Here is a 17130-nt window from a genome sequence, read left to right as displayed (position 1 = left end):
ATTACTTAATTTTTACATTAAAACTTAGCTAAGATTTCTTTGCAGCTTTGGTAGCAACTAATATTTTACTAGAGAGACTAAATTAGTGCAAACACCTGCTATTCTTTTTTGACATGGTTAATTGAGGCCACAGGGAGCCAGAATATTTAGAATTCAAGTCCAGAATCCAGATACCATCATCTACATGATACAGTTATCGAAAGGATCAGAGATAATGTGTGAAAAGACACAATGTAAGTGCATAATAGGCAGTTAGTAAATGGTAGTTATTATTGACTACGGAAGTATATCAAAGATGTATGAAGTCACCTTCGCTGCCATCAACAATGAAGCTAAGATAACACTTTACAAACAGCAGTTCCAGAATCCACTGACACCTGTTAGTTAATATGTCTAACATGCTAGTCAATGATGTATTCAGATTCCAGACATTTGAGAAACTGTCTCCTCATCTTGCCAGGGGAATTTCACATAGAAATGGAATGGTCAGTGTGGGGAAAGAAAAATGACAGTACAGTTGATGTATTTTTATGTGCATGCACACACACACACACACACACACACAGAGAGAGAGAGAGAGAGAGAGAGGAAGTTTTCATAAAGTTCTCATAGGAAAAGTACCTCTTACACAGGCAAACAAATAACATTTTGACCTGGAAATTTTTAAAAAGTCAAAATTAGTCATTGAATTATATGCCAGACTGGTTTCTCTCTCACCTAAATTTTTAACCACTAAAATAGGGAAATTTTGGTGTTAATGCTACAGCTTCAATACTGGACCATTTCAGTCTTGTATCCCAGAGTATAATTTGGTTCTTTGGCTACAGCAATCAGTTGCTTTAGAAAGGCCAAAGGTTTAAGAAGAGGAATAAAGGATGTTGTACCTCTTCCATTGACTTTTAATAAAAGGAATCTAATTAAATACAGTTTACACTTCTTTAGCTGATTTGATCATCTTCCTTGGAACTTAGAGATTCATAATTTTAACTTCTGGCAACTACAGCTGGACGCAGGGAACACTATTCAAAGAAAAATTATTTCATCCTCAAAACTTTCACAGCCCCAAGAAAAGATGCAATGATTTGAGATGAGGACAGAATGGGAGAGAAGATTCCAGGGCTCAAGCTGTTAACCAAAGATAGACTACCCCTCAGAAATGGAAGCCAAGATTCATGAAGACAGAATATTTACATGCAGAAGTAATGTATGGAAAGAATAAATCAGAACAAGATCATGACATGAGGAAAGAATACAAGAGGACAAAAATTCCTCATCTCCCTCCAAAAAGAAGAAAAAGTCTGCCTGAACAATTGGCTAAATGGCTCTTATTCTCTAATAAAACTATGCAAGAGGAAGAACTTCATGGCTTGGAGAACACAGTGTGACTGATGAGGGAAAATGTACCCATGCAGAGACGGGCACAAAGGCAGGAACAAAGCCCTCCGGCAGGTGAAGAGACAAAGACTGTGAGGACAGAAAGAGGCAAATAGACAAGGGGAAGTGAACCAAAACAGATTCATGGAACAGGGACTGAGTAACAAGAGAAATGGAAAGGGGAGCAGCAAAAGTATCTTTCTGTGGTGAGAGAGGCCCAGTCAGGCAGAGGGGCAGATGTATGGTGGGGCATCCTCTCGCACATCCCCAAACCCAAATGGGGGAACTCTAGAAAGAGGGAGCAAATATTCTCCAGAATCTGGTTCTCCTGTGGACTGTTCCATCCCCAGCACCTAGAACAATTTCTGGTATATAGTGGGTGCTCAAAATATAGTTCTTGAATGAAAAGTGATATATGCAGAAACGAGAAGAAAGCTGAATCCTGAGAAACACCATGTGCCTCATCACTTACATTATTTATTTTTGTTTTTATTTTTAAATTTTATGTAAATCCAAGTTAGTTAACATATAGTATAATAACGGTTTCAGGAGTAGAATTCAGTGATTCATCACTTATATATAACACCCAGTGCTCATCCCAGCAAGTGTCCTCCTTAATGTCCATCACACATTTAGCCCACCCCCGCAACCTTCCCCACCCAACAACCCTCAGTTTGTTCTTTGTATTTAAAAGAGTATCATAAGAGTATGATTTGCCTCCCTCTCTGTTTTTATCTTAATTTTCCTTCCCTTCCCCTACATTCATCTATTTTGTTTCTTAAATTCCACATATGAGTGAAATCATATATTTATCTTTCTCTGACCGACTTATTTTACTTAGCATAATACATTCTAGTTCCATCCATGTTGCTGCAAATGGCAAGATTTCATTCTTTTTGAATATTTGTAATATTCCCTTGTATATATACACCACATCTTCTTTATCCATTCATCAGTTGATGGACATTTGAGCTCTTTCTATAATTTGGCTATTGTTGGTAGTGCTGCTGTAAACATTGAGGGTGCATGTGCCCCTTTGAATCAGCATTTTTGTATCCTTTAGATAAATACCTAGTAGCGTAATTGCTGGGTTGTAGGGTAGCTCTGTTTTTAATTTTGGGGAGAACCTCCATACCATTTTCCAGAGTGGCTTCACTGGTTTGTATTCTCACCAGCAGCGCAAAAGTGTTTCCCTTTCTCCACATCCTCACCAAAATCTGTTGTTTCCTGAGTTGTTCATTTTCTCATGGCTTACATTATTAAGGTGTGAGTTGGCACAGAGTATACCAAAGAGCTGGGATCTGCATATAGCATAAACAAGTGATGTTCACCTTGGAGCCAGTTTGGTTTTACTGTTGCAGGACCATTAGGGACCCAAGTGAGATGGGCAGTGATCAAACTAAGGGTAATTGATGTGCAAAGGAGTAGCAGAGGGTGGTTGTGCTTAAAAGGCACTGCTTCCATGTCCCCAAATCTCACCCACATGACTAGATGTTTGAATATCTCATCATCCAGGTTCTGTCATTTGGGGATCATTTTCTGTAGAGTTTTCCACAAATTGCAACTAACCAACTAAGGCCTTGAATGTACTCAGCCACTCAGCATCACTAATATCTAGAGAAGAGCTGTTCTATTAACTTAGCAACAAGTAGGGTAGGTCCCCAAGGAAAATGGACTCAGAATAGAAAGAGACTCCCTGGGGGCCCCACAGGAACCCTGATGAAAAAGCAATGGATTTTGTCAACTGAGATGGGATTATGTTGGTTGTAAATTCCCAGATGACTCATCCCAGTCCCTAGGGGATCCCCCACATGGAAGATGAGGGGATGAGATAGAGAAGTGAAAATAAGTCAATTGTAGACTTGTCTGACTGCTCTGCCCTGGCAATTTGATGTCACCAACACAGAAATACATGTGGGGTTTGGACAGAGGATTGACATAAAGACACAAAAAGGAGGATGTCACTGAGAGATGTGATGCTATTGTTGAAGAAAGAAAAAGACTAATGATAACAGACCAGGGGGAAATTGAAGTGAAGGAGATCTTAAATAGATTCTAGCCATTCAAGTGTCAATCTTATTGGAAAGGCAAAATTTACACATTTTCATACCTTTCCAGGGTTTCAAAACAGAAGTGCTTTACCTTTCTGAATCACTCCAACCATTTTTCTCTTAGCTAATCCCATACTATGGGCGATGAGGCAAGGACCTTGTTTTCATGTGTCTGGCTTAGTATCCTTGTTAACTCCTTCAAAAATACACATGACATTGTCTGCATGCTACTTCTAAGGGAATTTCTTATCTAATATGGGAATCAATGGGATAAGCAAAGCATTAGGAAGAACAGCCTCTGGGTTTTTATCCTCATTCTGCCATCTCGGAAAAATGATGTGAGATTCCAGTTTCTGCTTAGAAAATGGTGGCAGAAAGGCCACTCACTTGCTTTATAATGAAAACGTTGTCAGACTGAGCCACTTGTGATGGCTAGTTATTTTGCTTAAGTAATTAAGTACCTACGGGAGAGCCTACCTCATACCAATTCGTACTTTCTTCCATGGAACAAAACCAGGAATTTATGCAAGGGTGTAAGGCATCAACCAAGAAACTACATTTCCTGACATGGTTAATGAGAGGTGCGTGGATAGGCTGTATGTGGCTCCTGGGAAAGCTCCTTATAGGTGACTGACTCAGGTGAGCAGTGTTACCCCTCACCCTCACCTTCCTTCCGATTAGGGCTCTAGTGGTCACATTGGACCTTAAAATGAAAGAATGAAAGTCACATGCTAAGGTTGGTGGAGCAGAAAGATCAAAGAATCTGGTTTTCAACTGACACTGTTGCTACCATAACCTGGACCTTCACAATTCTTTTATATGTGAGGGAAATAAACTTCTATTCTGTTTTGGCCAAACACAATTCCTAACTGACAGACCTACTGCCAGTCTTATGAGTGGCCCCCTTCTAGGCTCACCCTGATATTCGTAGGGCCCAGACCAGGAACAGAGGTGGAGGCCCTTAGCCTGCGATCTGCCCCATTCTCTCTCCACCCCTAGTTCTATCCTCTTTCTAATGACAGCCAAACTCATCTCCAGGCTAACACTGCCTCTTGGCCACTGTTCAGGACTAGGGTGTACACATCTCTACCAGGAGGACAGAGCCCTGGAGAGGCCAGTGTAGGCTCTGGAAGTAGGCTCAGAGCCATTTGGACAGGGAATTCTAGGTTCCTCGGAGCCCAAGGCAACGTATACAAGTGGGAGAAGATTCCAGGTGGTATGTGCCTCTGCCCTGTGATCTCCTCACCCTGTAGGGAAAAGCACAGCTCTTGTAGGCATAGAACCTCAGGCAGGGCTCAGTTGCCAAAGTCTGAATGTGATACCACTAGCTTCTCTCCCTCTCACCTCCTAATGCCTGCCATTTTGTCATTCACAACCAGGCAGCAGAGCAAAACTTGAAGCAGTCCAGTTAACTACTTGTTATCATAGCCTTGGTAAAATTTTCTTTAGAGGAAAACTCTAGAATTATAGCTTGAACTGTGTTGTCCTCCTGTTATGTTTAATGCCACTATCTTCTCTCTTTTGTTATACTGTATAATGGAAAGTTGATCAAGCCTGGCTCTCTGACAAGGCAAGCTTTTATTTGGTAAACTGTCATGAGGATGGCTGAGCACAAGTTTATCAACCAACTGCAATATTAGTGCTGGAGCAGCACTAACATTAGTGAATTAGCTGCAAACCCCGGGGATCAAAACCAGAACAGAGCCTGGTGCCCTCAGAGAACCATAGAGGAGCAGGTGGGGATTCTGACAAGGAGATCAACTCTATAAGGTGTACTATCAAAGTGACCCAGGGCCGAATCTCTGTTATGCAAGGAGTCCCCCATTCAGCTAAGGGTAGCAAGGACTTAGACTTGATGTGGCAGTCCTGCCAATGACAGGGTCCATCCCTCCTCCAGCTTACACCCCAAGTGCAAGGACTCATTCTTTAAGGAATCTGTTGCCTCCATATAGTCTGACTGGCAGAACCAATAAAGCTGGCTTCACAGACTTGAAAATATCCAAACCCTTGTACTACCTCTGTGTATTCTGGAAGCTCTCTCCTTTAGTGCAGTGGTTCTAAGCCTTATTTCAGATTATGGATCTCTGTGTTCTCCGGGCTGGATAATTACCAATGAACATGAGTACTCACCTACACTTAAAAGAACCGTGGTAACCCTTTTCAAACAGCAAGGTATAATCAAAAGAACACGGAGCAAATAATTTGAGATGTAGGTGCTTGCCACAGGGTAATATTTGTGTCCCCCCAAAATTCACACGTTGAAACCTAATTCCCAGTGCAATGGCATTAGGAGGTGGGCCTTTGGGGGGTGATTAGGTCATGAGGGTGGAGGCCTCACAAATGGGATTAGTGTCCTTACAAAAGAGACCCCCCAGAGAGCTCCTTCCCCGCTTCTGCCATGTGTAGAAACAGCAGGAAGGAGGCTGTCTATGAAGCATGAAGAGAGCTCTCACTAGACACCAAATCTGTGGCACCTTGATTTTGGACTTCCCAGCCTGCAAAACTGTGAGAAATAAATGTAGCTGTCTAAGTTACCTAGTCTATGGTATTTTTGTTATAGCAGCCCCAAAAGACCAAGGCAGTACTTCGATCCCCAACCTTCTATCTATATTTTGCTTATTAGTTTTCCCATAGGAGAAATGGAAGGCATGAGCTAAATGATTTACAAAGTCCCTCCCTGTTCTAAAGTTCAATGGCTCCATATAGTTCTATGTATCGACAGATATATTAAATATCCTTTCCCCCATCTTCATCTAACTTCTTGTCATCTTTCAGGTCTTGGCTTAGAAGCTAGTTTCTTTCCTAGGCCCTCCCTCACCCTCACCAGCCCGTATTGTGTTCCTGTGGCACGCGGGTATAACTGGGTATAACTGTCTGTACATTTATTTGTGGGATCCCTGCTGGTCTGCAAATCTGGGGGATACAGCCGCCAATCTTGAAGGTTGTATCCTCAACACCAATTCTTAGCAGGAGCTCAATGGTATATACGAAATGATGATATGATTGGATGATATGAGTGGATGGATAGCTACAACCCCCTTTGGTCACTGGGCTGGTGAGGAAAGATATTCTCAGGTAACTATTTAGGGAACATGCTGAAATAGTCTCTGTTCTTCTGCTTGCATTTAGAAATAGTCTTTGGACATAAGTGCCATGAGTACAAATCTAATGAAACAAATTACCACATTTTTAAGGAAAAAGATGAAAAAAAGATCTTCCATTTTTATGGTGAGAGAAACCCAGACTATTATACTCAGCCCAGTTCTCATTAATAAAATAGACGATCCTTTGCCTTCTCATCTGAGCTCTTCAAATTAATCTAAGGCCTGATTGTCCCAAAGCATTACTAATTATATAGCAACATCATTTATATCACAGAATTGGAAACGACACACATATTCAGCTGCAGAGTGATCGTTAAATAAACCGTGACACTCAACTAGTGAACTCACACAGCCTTCAACAATGGTGCCTCCAACATAATCTGAAGTTCAAAAGCAAGACATAAAATTACATATGCAGTATGCTTGTCATCATATGAAATATATCAGATATGTGGACAAAATATGGAAAGATACACTACAGATTATTAATTGTGGCTGTGTTTATGTGTTAGGACTTGAATTATTTTCTTTCCACTGTTCTGAATTTTGCAGATTTTCTTTAATGATTTTTAAGACTTTATGTTTATGGTGAAAAATCAAAACGAATAAATCATTTAATTGTTCATCAAAAACCTCTTGTTATTTTCTGCTAGAGAACTTTTGGCTACTGATACTGGGTGTGTCCACCAGAAAGAGCTGTGTTGAGGCACACAGTGACCCTCTGGAGAAACCAACAGAAGCAGGGGATGGAAACACACTGAGTCCTCTGAACTAGCAACTGCCTGTGGAATAATAATAATCACTGATCTAAGCTCTTAACTATGAGCCAGGCATTTCCCATACATTTTTTTTCCATTATGTGCTCATAAGAACTGTAGGAGATAATGGTCAAGAGCCAGTCTTTACTAGCACATGGAGGAGCCACAAAGTTTGATCCTAGGCAGTCTATCTCCACGGTCCGCCATTTTCTCACTATGGGCTGCTGCCCACTCCAATGTAAAGAGGGAGGCCGGGGGGAAAGTGAGCACAATTCTAAGCCATACTTCCTTTCATGCAAGAATCGTTTGTGTCAGACAAAGGCACAGCCTCCATTTCCGTTTTCAGGAGTTTCTATTCAGATAAGGTCTCAAATATGACTCTTGCTTGTCAGTGGAGATGGCCTCTGGTAACCACTTTTTCACCATATTATATCAAGACTCTAGCCAGAGTGTAATTCATAAATTGTCTCTCTTTGCACATAAATTCATTACTTTGGGGCAAAAAGCCCATTTATAAATGCTCTCATAGTGGCCAACTTTGCAGATCCAGACCAACATGGACATAGTCTATGCCAGCTTCCTGGTAAAGGTGAAAAATAGCCACTCTCTATCTGCCAGCACAATTACAAGTGATTTTCTCCATGTGCCTGTTGAGAGTAGATTTATCCTGTAAATGCTGACTGGCTGAATACACTCAGCTAACACCATTAGTGCACACAAGCATTTTGAGGCTCTCTGTTACATGATCACATTTCCTCTGCAGAAAAATCTACTCGTGTAACATTTCTAGGAGTCAGGGGAAGAGAGCCATCACTATAAGAGAATTCCAGGAGAACAGAGAAGTGTACCTGGATAGAGTCCAATGCTGTTGGAGTCAAGGATCACTAAAATGAAGCAAGTTCTCCTCGCCCTCCCCACCACCCCAGGGAAACTCTAATGGGGGAGTAGGGAACTACAGAAAAAGATTCCGTGAAATCAGTCATGTGGGTTGGTCTGAAGGAAATGACATTTGGGCATAAAGGAAATCCATTTAAAATTAAAATTAAAACAATTGTGTACATAGGGAAGACTTAAGGAGCAAAAGAAAATGAATAAACAGAGATAAATCCTAATAAGAGAGTAAGTGGTATGAGGAGAACTACTTGGGGGTATTATTGCACTCCATTGTGCTCTGTCTCTTGGTCCTGTCCCCGAGGGACAAGTCTATGGTGTCTGTTCACTTACTTTCTCTGGAATCGGACCACAGGATCAGCCAGCAGGTCAGTGAGGTCAAGTTTTCTCCCCTTCTCAATGACATCTGGATGTTTGCGAACAAAGAGCCACCCGATATGAGAGAAGAAGAAGCCCCGGCGGGCATTGTGTGGGTCAGCATCGGTCTCTGAGTACTTGTGGTGGACTCGGTGGTCCCTGGACCACTCGAAGATGTCATTCTGCAGAGAGAACACAGACCCTGAGTGAAGAGACAAAGCACCCTGGCGCCTTCTTGAAAACCTAGCCTCCCTCTATGCCTCACCCCCACCCCCCTACCATCCTCACCACTGACTTCTACTTTGCTCCCATCCTCAACCCACAACCTCTTCACCTCAATTTCAATCCCTGGGGTCGGTCTGGGATGATTTCCATGAAAATAAGAGGAAATTTTCACTTAGTAGGGATCTTCACTTGTGTTTGGGATGTGCCTGCTGCAGGAGATCCAGGCTTGTTGAGTGAATGAGAGGGGAAACTTGAACGTTCTGGTGGGGGTTACTGAAATCTCCTGGGAGAGCATTCATATCAAGAAAAGAGAGATCCAGTCTCAAGATGAAGTCTTGTTGTCAGAGGAGAGGGGCAATCTTGAGTATGAAAGAAGGCTGGTTCTTGGCCTGAATCTCTCTGGCCTCCTTCTCATTTTTTTTTTTTAATTTTTTTAAATTATTATTATTTTTATTTTTTTAACGTTTATTTATTTTTGAGACAGAGAGAGGCAGAGCATGAACGGGGGAGGGTCAGAGAGAGAGGGAGACACAGAATCTGAAACAAGCTCCAGGCTCTGAGCTGTCAGCACAGAGCCCAACGCAGGGCTCGAACTCACGAACCGCGAGATAATGACCTGAGCCGAAGTCGGACACTCAACTGACTGAGCCACCCAGGTGCCCCCATCTCATTCTTTAATAGCCTTCATATCCAACTTACAGAGAGCAGGAAGCCAGTAAGTAAAAACCCAAAAGCTACTTCACCAAATCTCTGCAAAATACCAAGACACAAATAATACTGTTTGAGGAGTGCTCGAACAGTGTGTCACAGGAAGGGAGGGGAAGTGATTTTGGTTCCTTGAGGAATCTGATGTACTTGGCCATAGGAGAAGAAATGCTTAAGGTACAGGCTGTTCTTAGTGGAATCCCAAGAGAGACTCTGCTGCCCAGGCAAAAAGAAGCATTGTCTAGCAGATTCTGCCAAACCCAGGCACATATGGGGGACACATCCTATTGACCGCCCTATGATGGGAGACAGAAGAAGGGTGTCCAGAGACTGGAGGTCCTGGGTGAGCTATCAAGGGCACCAACCAATGTCATTTAGGCTGATATTATTAATGAAACTTTATCAGTACCCATGGGCCAGTGGTATCTATAGACTTTCAGTTTATACTCAGTTTTGTTTTTCGCGGACAATGTTTTCAAAACTTTGAGCAGGCAAATTATTCTGGGAAGTAGTGCTTTTGATAGGAAAACTAGTCTGAAAATAAAAATAACTTTATAGGGGTGCCTGGGTGGCTCAGTTAAGTGTCCAACTCTTGATTTAGGCTCAGGTGACGATCTCGCGATTCATGAGTCTGAATCCCTCATCTGGCTCTATTCTGACAGTGTGGAGCCTGCTTCGGATTCCCTCTTTTCTGCTCTCTCTCTGCCCCTCCCCGACTCGTACTTTCTCTCTCTCTCAAAGTAAACAAACTTAAAAAATAAAATAAAAATAAATTTATATAGTGCATAAGCCCCTTTTTTAAAAAAAAAGATCATAATGTTTTTATACCATACTATTCAGGACATAGTTATGTTTTCACTAGAAATCTGCCATTTTACAGGTATTGGCTTCATCCTGCTGATGAGAAGAGAGGGAACTGTTTTATTCTCAAAGTTCCAATAGTTTAACCAAAAGGGGGTTCATTGAGTCTCTGGCTCATCCAATGCTGCTGGAAGGTTACTCAACTTTGTTTATCCAATAGCACCCCTGAAAGCTTCTCAATTTGCTTCACCCTTGGGTAATAGGACAAAGAGAGGGGAGGTAGAAAGACCTTAAGAGTTATGTGCTCAGCTTTGACTATAAAAAGAGAAAAGAGGTTCTTGGTAGTCTGTGCAAGGCAAAAATTATAGCCTGGCTTAGTGAGATAAGAAAGAAGTCTTTTAGGGGCACCTGGGTGGCTCAGTCAGTTGAGCGTCCGACTTCAGCTCAGGTCATGATCTTGCGGTTCGTGAGTTCAAGCCCCGTGTCAGGCTCTGTGCTGACAGTTCAGAGCCTGGAGCCTGTTTCAGATTCTGTGTCTCCCTCTCTCTTTGACCCTCCCCCATTCATGCTCTGTCTCTCTCTGTCTCAAAAATAAATAAATGTTAAAAAAAAAAAAAAGAAAGAAGTCTTTAGATTTTACCAGAGTATTTAAACACAGTGGTTGGAAAGAGAAAGTATTTATTATTTATAACCATAGAATCTAGAGTTAGAACGGAATTTCAAATGTCAGTAAAGACCACTGCAGCCCAAGGCATAATTTATTCCTTTTGCATTAGTTTATTGCAATGTCCATATGAACGTAGGAAGAAAGGGGAATACTCTGTCCCCAATTCACAGACAGCAAAATTAAGGCTTAGAAGAATTTTGCTGAAGTTCATTGAGTAGGTCAAAACAGTAATGGAAAAAAGATAGTGCTCCTTCAATTCTTGGTTCACTCTCTTTCAACAAGGTATTTCCCTTATTCTCTAAATTTAGAGGGAGGAAGTCTTTTACAGACAACTTTCATTTTCCTTGTGAAAACGTTATATTTGTTCTTTATCACAATGCAATTTTATAAAAACTCTGAGTAGAGGCTTCTGAAGAACTAGAAACATTATTCTCCCACAACTAAGCATAATACAATCACAACAAAAGAATGGTGAAGACAGGTCGGAACAGAGATGTTTATTTGCTTTAACTCCTCTTACCTGGATATCTTCCCAAAAGAGGCCACTTAGCCTGCAACAGTGAAATGAAGCAAGGGTTTTGGCCAGATTCCAAATGTCCGAGCACATCATCGAGCCCAAAATACTTTAAGATGAATTTTTTAAAAAATCTTCTCTTATTGTTTTGTTCTTATTGTTTTTAAAAAATCTTCTCTTACTGTTTTGCTAAAGCAGAGTCCAATGAAAAAGTGATCCAAAGGACAAGATGTAAGCCAACAACAGGGCAGAAGTGAGCAAGATTCGTATGCTTACCCAAGGGCCTTTTTCCTCCTCCTTATCTGCATTTTGCTTCTATCCTGGAGGGATTGGGAATGGGAGCCAACCTGTGAATGGCATTTGTCTTTGATGAAAAGCTGTGTGTACCTAGGGTGTGTTTGGTACGGTTAATATACGTGGAAGGGCAAGTGGAGGGCTGATGGGAAGAGTGAGCAAACCTCAGGAGGCGGGGAGTGAGAGAAAACAGCCACTAGCTGCTCCCACAGCCCCAGCAATCTCCTGGTAATCTCTTTAGCCCCCAGAGTTTACAAAGTGCTTACTACAGCACTTTGAGTTTACTACTCTTGTCTGGAACTATGTGCCTTACTCCATCATCCTCACTTCACGGGAAAGAAAAACAAAATTGAGGCGTAGAAGGATAGTGAACTTCCATCAATGAACTGACTCTCGAGTATGTGTATTCTGTCTGTGCCCTGTGTGCACAATTCGGTAGGACATGATATTAAACTCCGTGGCAATTTCTGAAGCCTAAATACTTACACATCCTAACAAATCAATTGACAAATGATTCCATTGGCGACTCAGAGTTTATACCTTACGGTACTGTCTTAATCTGCCAACTCATTACCTTCATAAGTGGACGCTCACTTTTATCGAGTTTATTGATCATTCCTGGCAAAGAATTGGAGTGGCAAAGAGTGCTACACTAGTTCTAAGAGCCCCGGGTATAACTGAGGCACAGGAAGCTGGGGGCGCTGGAGAAGACCAGGCAGGGGAAGAGAAGCAAATGAGGAGTGGACGGCTCAGGTGGTAGGTTTTGTTATCTGAGGAGCCATACTATGTCCTACTTTGTGCTGTCCAAGAGAAATATAATACAAGAATATATATAACGAAAACTTCCCTGGTAGTCACATTAAAAAAGTGAGAAGACACAAGTAAAATTAACTTTAATAATATATCTTGCTTAATACATCCGAAATATCATTTCAATATATTATTAGCATAAAATTATTAATGAGACATTTTCCATTATTTTTTGGCACCAATTCTTTGAAAGTGAGTGTTTCTTTTTACACTTCTAGTGTACCTCAATTCAGACTGGCTACATTTCAAGTGCTCAGCAGTCACATGTGTTTAGGGGCTACCATATTGAATAGTGCAGTTCCAACTTAGGGCTTGTCCACTTTTCTATATGGGTGTTATACTTTTAAAAGTTTAAAAAAGTTCAGTGTTGTTTACCGGGAAGAGTGTCAAATTGTCACAAGCCATGTGAAGGGCAAACGGGCTGCACATATCAAAAGCACTAAAATTGTGTCTTTCAATTTAGCAATTTGTTTTCTAACTTTTTTGTTAAGTTTATTTATTTATTTTTGAGAGACACGGAGACAGCTCGAATGGGGGAGGCGCAAACAGAGAGGGAGACAGACAATCCCAAACAGGCTCCATGCTGCCAGCGCAGAGCCTGATGAGGGGCTCGGACCCACAAAACCGTGAGATCATGACCTAAGCCGAAACCAAGTCAGATGCTTGGTTTTCTAGACATCCAGGCGCCCCTAGAAATTTGTTTTCTAGAATTTATCTTAAGGAAATAATCACAGTTGCATGCAAAGATTTAACCACAGAGATGCAGTGAAAACTGGAAAAACCCTGAATTTCCACATAATGGGATTTGATTGAGTACCTTGTGATACATTCGTGTGTGTGTACATAGGAAGTTTCTGGAGATAACTATTAAGAGAAAAACCTGAGGGTTACCTCAGGGGAGTGAGACTGGGAGGGAGGAGGTGAGGAGAAACTTTTATATTTTACTTTATACTCTGAAATTTTTAACAAAAGCATCTCTTGGTTTTGAAATAAAAACCAGTCAACAACAACAACAAAAGGTTACTGCAACATTGACATGGAGTGATGAAAGGGAAAACAGTTAAGAGAAAATAGTTTGCAAAATAATAAGTACAATTTTAATCAAAATGTGTGCGTAAAGATAGAAAAAATAAAGGAAGTGTGTAAGTCAACCTGTTTTAGAGTGGTTCTCTCTAGGAGATGGCATGGCAGGTGTTTTCAAAATTTTTCTTTTAGTTTGCCTGTATTTTCTAAATTGTTATAATAAACGAGGTTTTCGTTTTGTTTTGTTTTGATTTTTGGAATATGGGGTGAACAGATTTTTTTTAAAACATTTCTATCCTCCTGAATCTAAACAACCCAGCTTCTGCCATTAGCTCCATGTTAGGAAAAACTACATGAAGGAGTAAGATTTGTCTAGTAATCTGGTCAGTTCCACATCTTCACACCGTTCTTCTATCTTTTGTTCTTCTTAGCACGCATCAACCAACCACACCTCAATCAGTGTGACGGTGCCCTTGCTGAAGTGCACCCTGTGTCTTGTACCTTTAATACTTCACTCTCCGTCATAGGTAACGTCCCTGAACAGGGTCCCTGCTGAGACTGTGGAAATTGAAATTGATCGTGCGGTGATTTTTTCCTTCATAAGCACGGCCTTTGAGTATTATCTGGGACTTGAGCAAAGGTAATCAATCTCAAAAGCTCCACTGAAGCAGATTATGAAACAACACGCTCTATCAGAACTACTTTTCCCCAACTTCCTTTTATGATCAAAATAGTTCTCGAATCTAGTCCTCTAAAATGGCAATAGGGGAGCCTGTCTTTTGAAGTCCGCATAATTTCCACTGGTTAGCAAGATGAAGGCTAAATGTAAACTGTATTTTTAGCTTGTCCCAGTCAACAGATCTGAGACCAGAAGCGTTGATCAGCTTTCCCCCAGCCTAGCTGCAAACAGATGTGTGCTTCTGAACAGACACCACTGAGGTCGTTCTGTCCCCTACCTCAATTGTTCCAAAAGGGGAAATTTACCAGGTGGCCTCAACACAGAGCCAAAGGGAATTCCGTCTGTGTCTGTAACACATCTTTGTTTCTAGTCAGTAGTGAAAAACAAACTAGGACAAACATGTCAGCTCCGACAGTCAGGTTTTAGAGGAGAGAGAGACAGAGACACACACAGAGAGAGAGAGAGAGAGAGAGAGAGAGAGAGAGAGAGAGTCTTGCGAATGCATGGCATCTTATCTGGAAAAAGAGTCATTCTACCAAGGGGATCAGAGAAGAGAAGACACTGCTGCCTCCACTCTTTAGGGCCCATAAAGCTCATTTGAAACAGACTTTATCTCAGTCTCTGGGGTCTGAATTTAATCTCCTCCAGTTCAGATGACAACATTGTACTATTCAAACAGTGAAGAACACTCAGTGCTTTCCCCATTGTTGATACTGGGTCAGCACTGATATCCCTCCAGATAACACCGACAATCTGTAAGAAGAACCCAGAAAGTCCCCCAAGAAGGGCCTGGCAGAAGTCTATACCACCTGGCAAACTGTAGCTTCCAGAGAACAAGTTACCACCTGCCGACCAGCCTTCAGGTGGCACTTGGCCTGGGGAGGTTTTTTTATTTAAAAAAATTTTTTTAAATGTTTTCATTTATTTTTGAGACAGAGAGAGACAGAGCATGAGCAGGGGAGGGGCAGAGAGAGGGGGAGACACAGAATCTGAAGCAGGCTCCAGGCTCTGAGCTGTCAGCACAGAGCCCGATGAGGGGCTCGAACTCACAGAGGGTGAGATCATGACCTGAGCTACTCTGAGAGATCATGACCTGAGCTGAAGTCAGATGCTTAACCAACTGAGCCACCCAGGCACCCTGGCCTGGGGAGGTTTTATAAGATGGTTAAGATTTGAAAGCCAACTTTCATGATTTAAAAAGTGCTGACAAAACTTAAAGATTGCAAAGAAGGGACATTTTATGTTTTCTTTTATTACTCCGTTGTTTAAATCTCTTACAATGAGAAACATATTTTTTTTTAATGTTTTTATTTATTTTGGAAGGAGAGAGACAGGAGCAGAGAGAGAGGGAGACACAGAATCGGAAGCAGGCTCCAGGTTCTGAGCTGTCAGCACAGAGCCCGAAGTGGGGCTCGAACTCACAAACCGTGAGATCATGACCTGAGCCAAAGTCGGACGCTTAACCGACTGAGCCACCCAGGTGCCCCGAAACATATTTTTTTTAATGTTTATTTATTTCTGAGACAGAGAGAGACAGAGCATGAGTGCGGGAGGGGCAGAGAGAGAGGGAGACACAGAATCTGAAGCAGGCTCCAGGCTCTGAGCTGTCAGCACAGAGCCTGACGCAGAGCTCAAACTCACAGACTGAGAGATCATGACCTGAGTCGAAGTCAGACGCTCAACCAACTGAGCCTCCCAGGTGCCCCGAGAAACACATTTTTAACACACATTCTAAAAATGGCTTGGGAAGTCCTCTTGGTAGACAAATTGACCTCCTGTGAATCTTTCCAATTTGATTTTTGGAGGTATTTTTGGTCAGTGATGTGACCACTGTTCTAGTCTCCCGAGCTATATCTCCTTCTCTCAATGAGTCAACATTTCAGGAAGAAAGGGCCTCGAAAATAATGACAGCCCAGCAGCCAAGGATACACCTTGCTCCTAGATCTTGCTGTTTAAATATCACTTCCCATTAAAAGGAGTCGGTACTTTGATGATATGGCTGATGTGAGGCCTAAGGCAGGAAAAGTACAAGAGGAGTGTGGTATATTTTGTTGTGCCAGAAAGTCAAGAATTGCTCAAAACATGATGGGAATGTATGAAAAAAGACATAGGAGTCCACTTGTAGTGCCTCCCACTGAACAAACTGGGATAATTTGATAAATAATTGGAGGCATTAAGATGACTAACAGTAATGAGTTAAAAACCATTTCATAAAATAAAAATCCATGAATAAATAAATAAATAGGTAGAAGAAATCATGGAGTGTGAAAATCATTGGTTTGCAGGTGCCATGGCAATAGCTGATTCCAGCAAGAATCACCCACGTGTGCTGAAACTACTAGGTAAAAGGTTGATGGAGGAAAAATATTTACATAGGCTTATAATATCTCAGCATAAATCACTTATTAATTACAAAAGGAAAAATAGTCATCTTACAGGAGACACTGAGTAAACACCAGCTTAACTAAGCGATCAAAGTTCATACTACCTATAATGGTATAATGACAAAGCGATATCATATGCTTCTTATTTGATGCTCAGGACACAGGATTATTAATGCATTCCCGACAAAAATGCACAGAATATAAGTAAGAGAAAACATGAGCAAACCAAAATGGGAGACCCTCTACAAAATAGCTAGTCTATGCATTTCAAAAATGTCAATGTCATAAAAGCAAGGGAAGACTGAGGAAATATTCTACTTGGAAGGAGACTAAAGGGTCATCACAACTCATTGTAATACAGGATCCAGAACAGGTTCTTGGGCTAGGATCATGGATATAGCATTTTATCAACATTAAATCCCCTGATTTTGGTCCATGTTCTGTGTTCTTACAAAATGTCTTTCCTATTAGGAACTACAAAGTGAAGTCTTTA

General features: G+C 41.4%; 1 protein-coding gene across 3 annotated transcripts in view; it reads right to left on the bottom strand.

Annotated features, from left to right (window-relative positions):
* Positions 1-17130, bottom strand: part of SCD5 (stearoyl-CoA desaturase 5) — a 169488-nt gene that overhangs the window by 46655 nt on the left and 105703 nt on the right. For all 3 annotated transcript variants that reach the window (XM_045473579.1, XM_045473580.1, XM_045473578.1), the window contains exon 3: positions 8512-8717. In XM_045473579.1, the coding sequence (XP_045329535.1) occupies positions 8512-8717 (206 nt within the window). The remainder of the gene's footprint in view (positions 1-8511; positions 8718-17130) is intronic.

The sequence above is a fragment of the Leopardus geoffroyi genome, chromosome B1 (genome assembly GCF_018350155.1).
Source record: "Leopardus geoffroyi isolate Oge1 chromosome B1, O.geoffroyi_Oge1_pat1.0, whole genome shotgun sequence".
NCBI classification, from domain to species: domain Eukaryota; kingdom Metazoa; phylum Chordata; class Mammalia; order Carnivora; family Felidae; genus Leopardus; species Leopardus geoffroyi.
The sequence above is the reverse complement of the archived record's forward strand: the minus strand, read 5'-3'. Positions and strand labels throughout refer to the sequence as shown.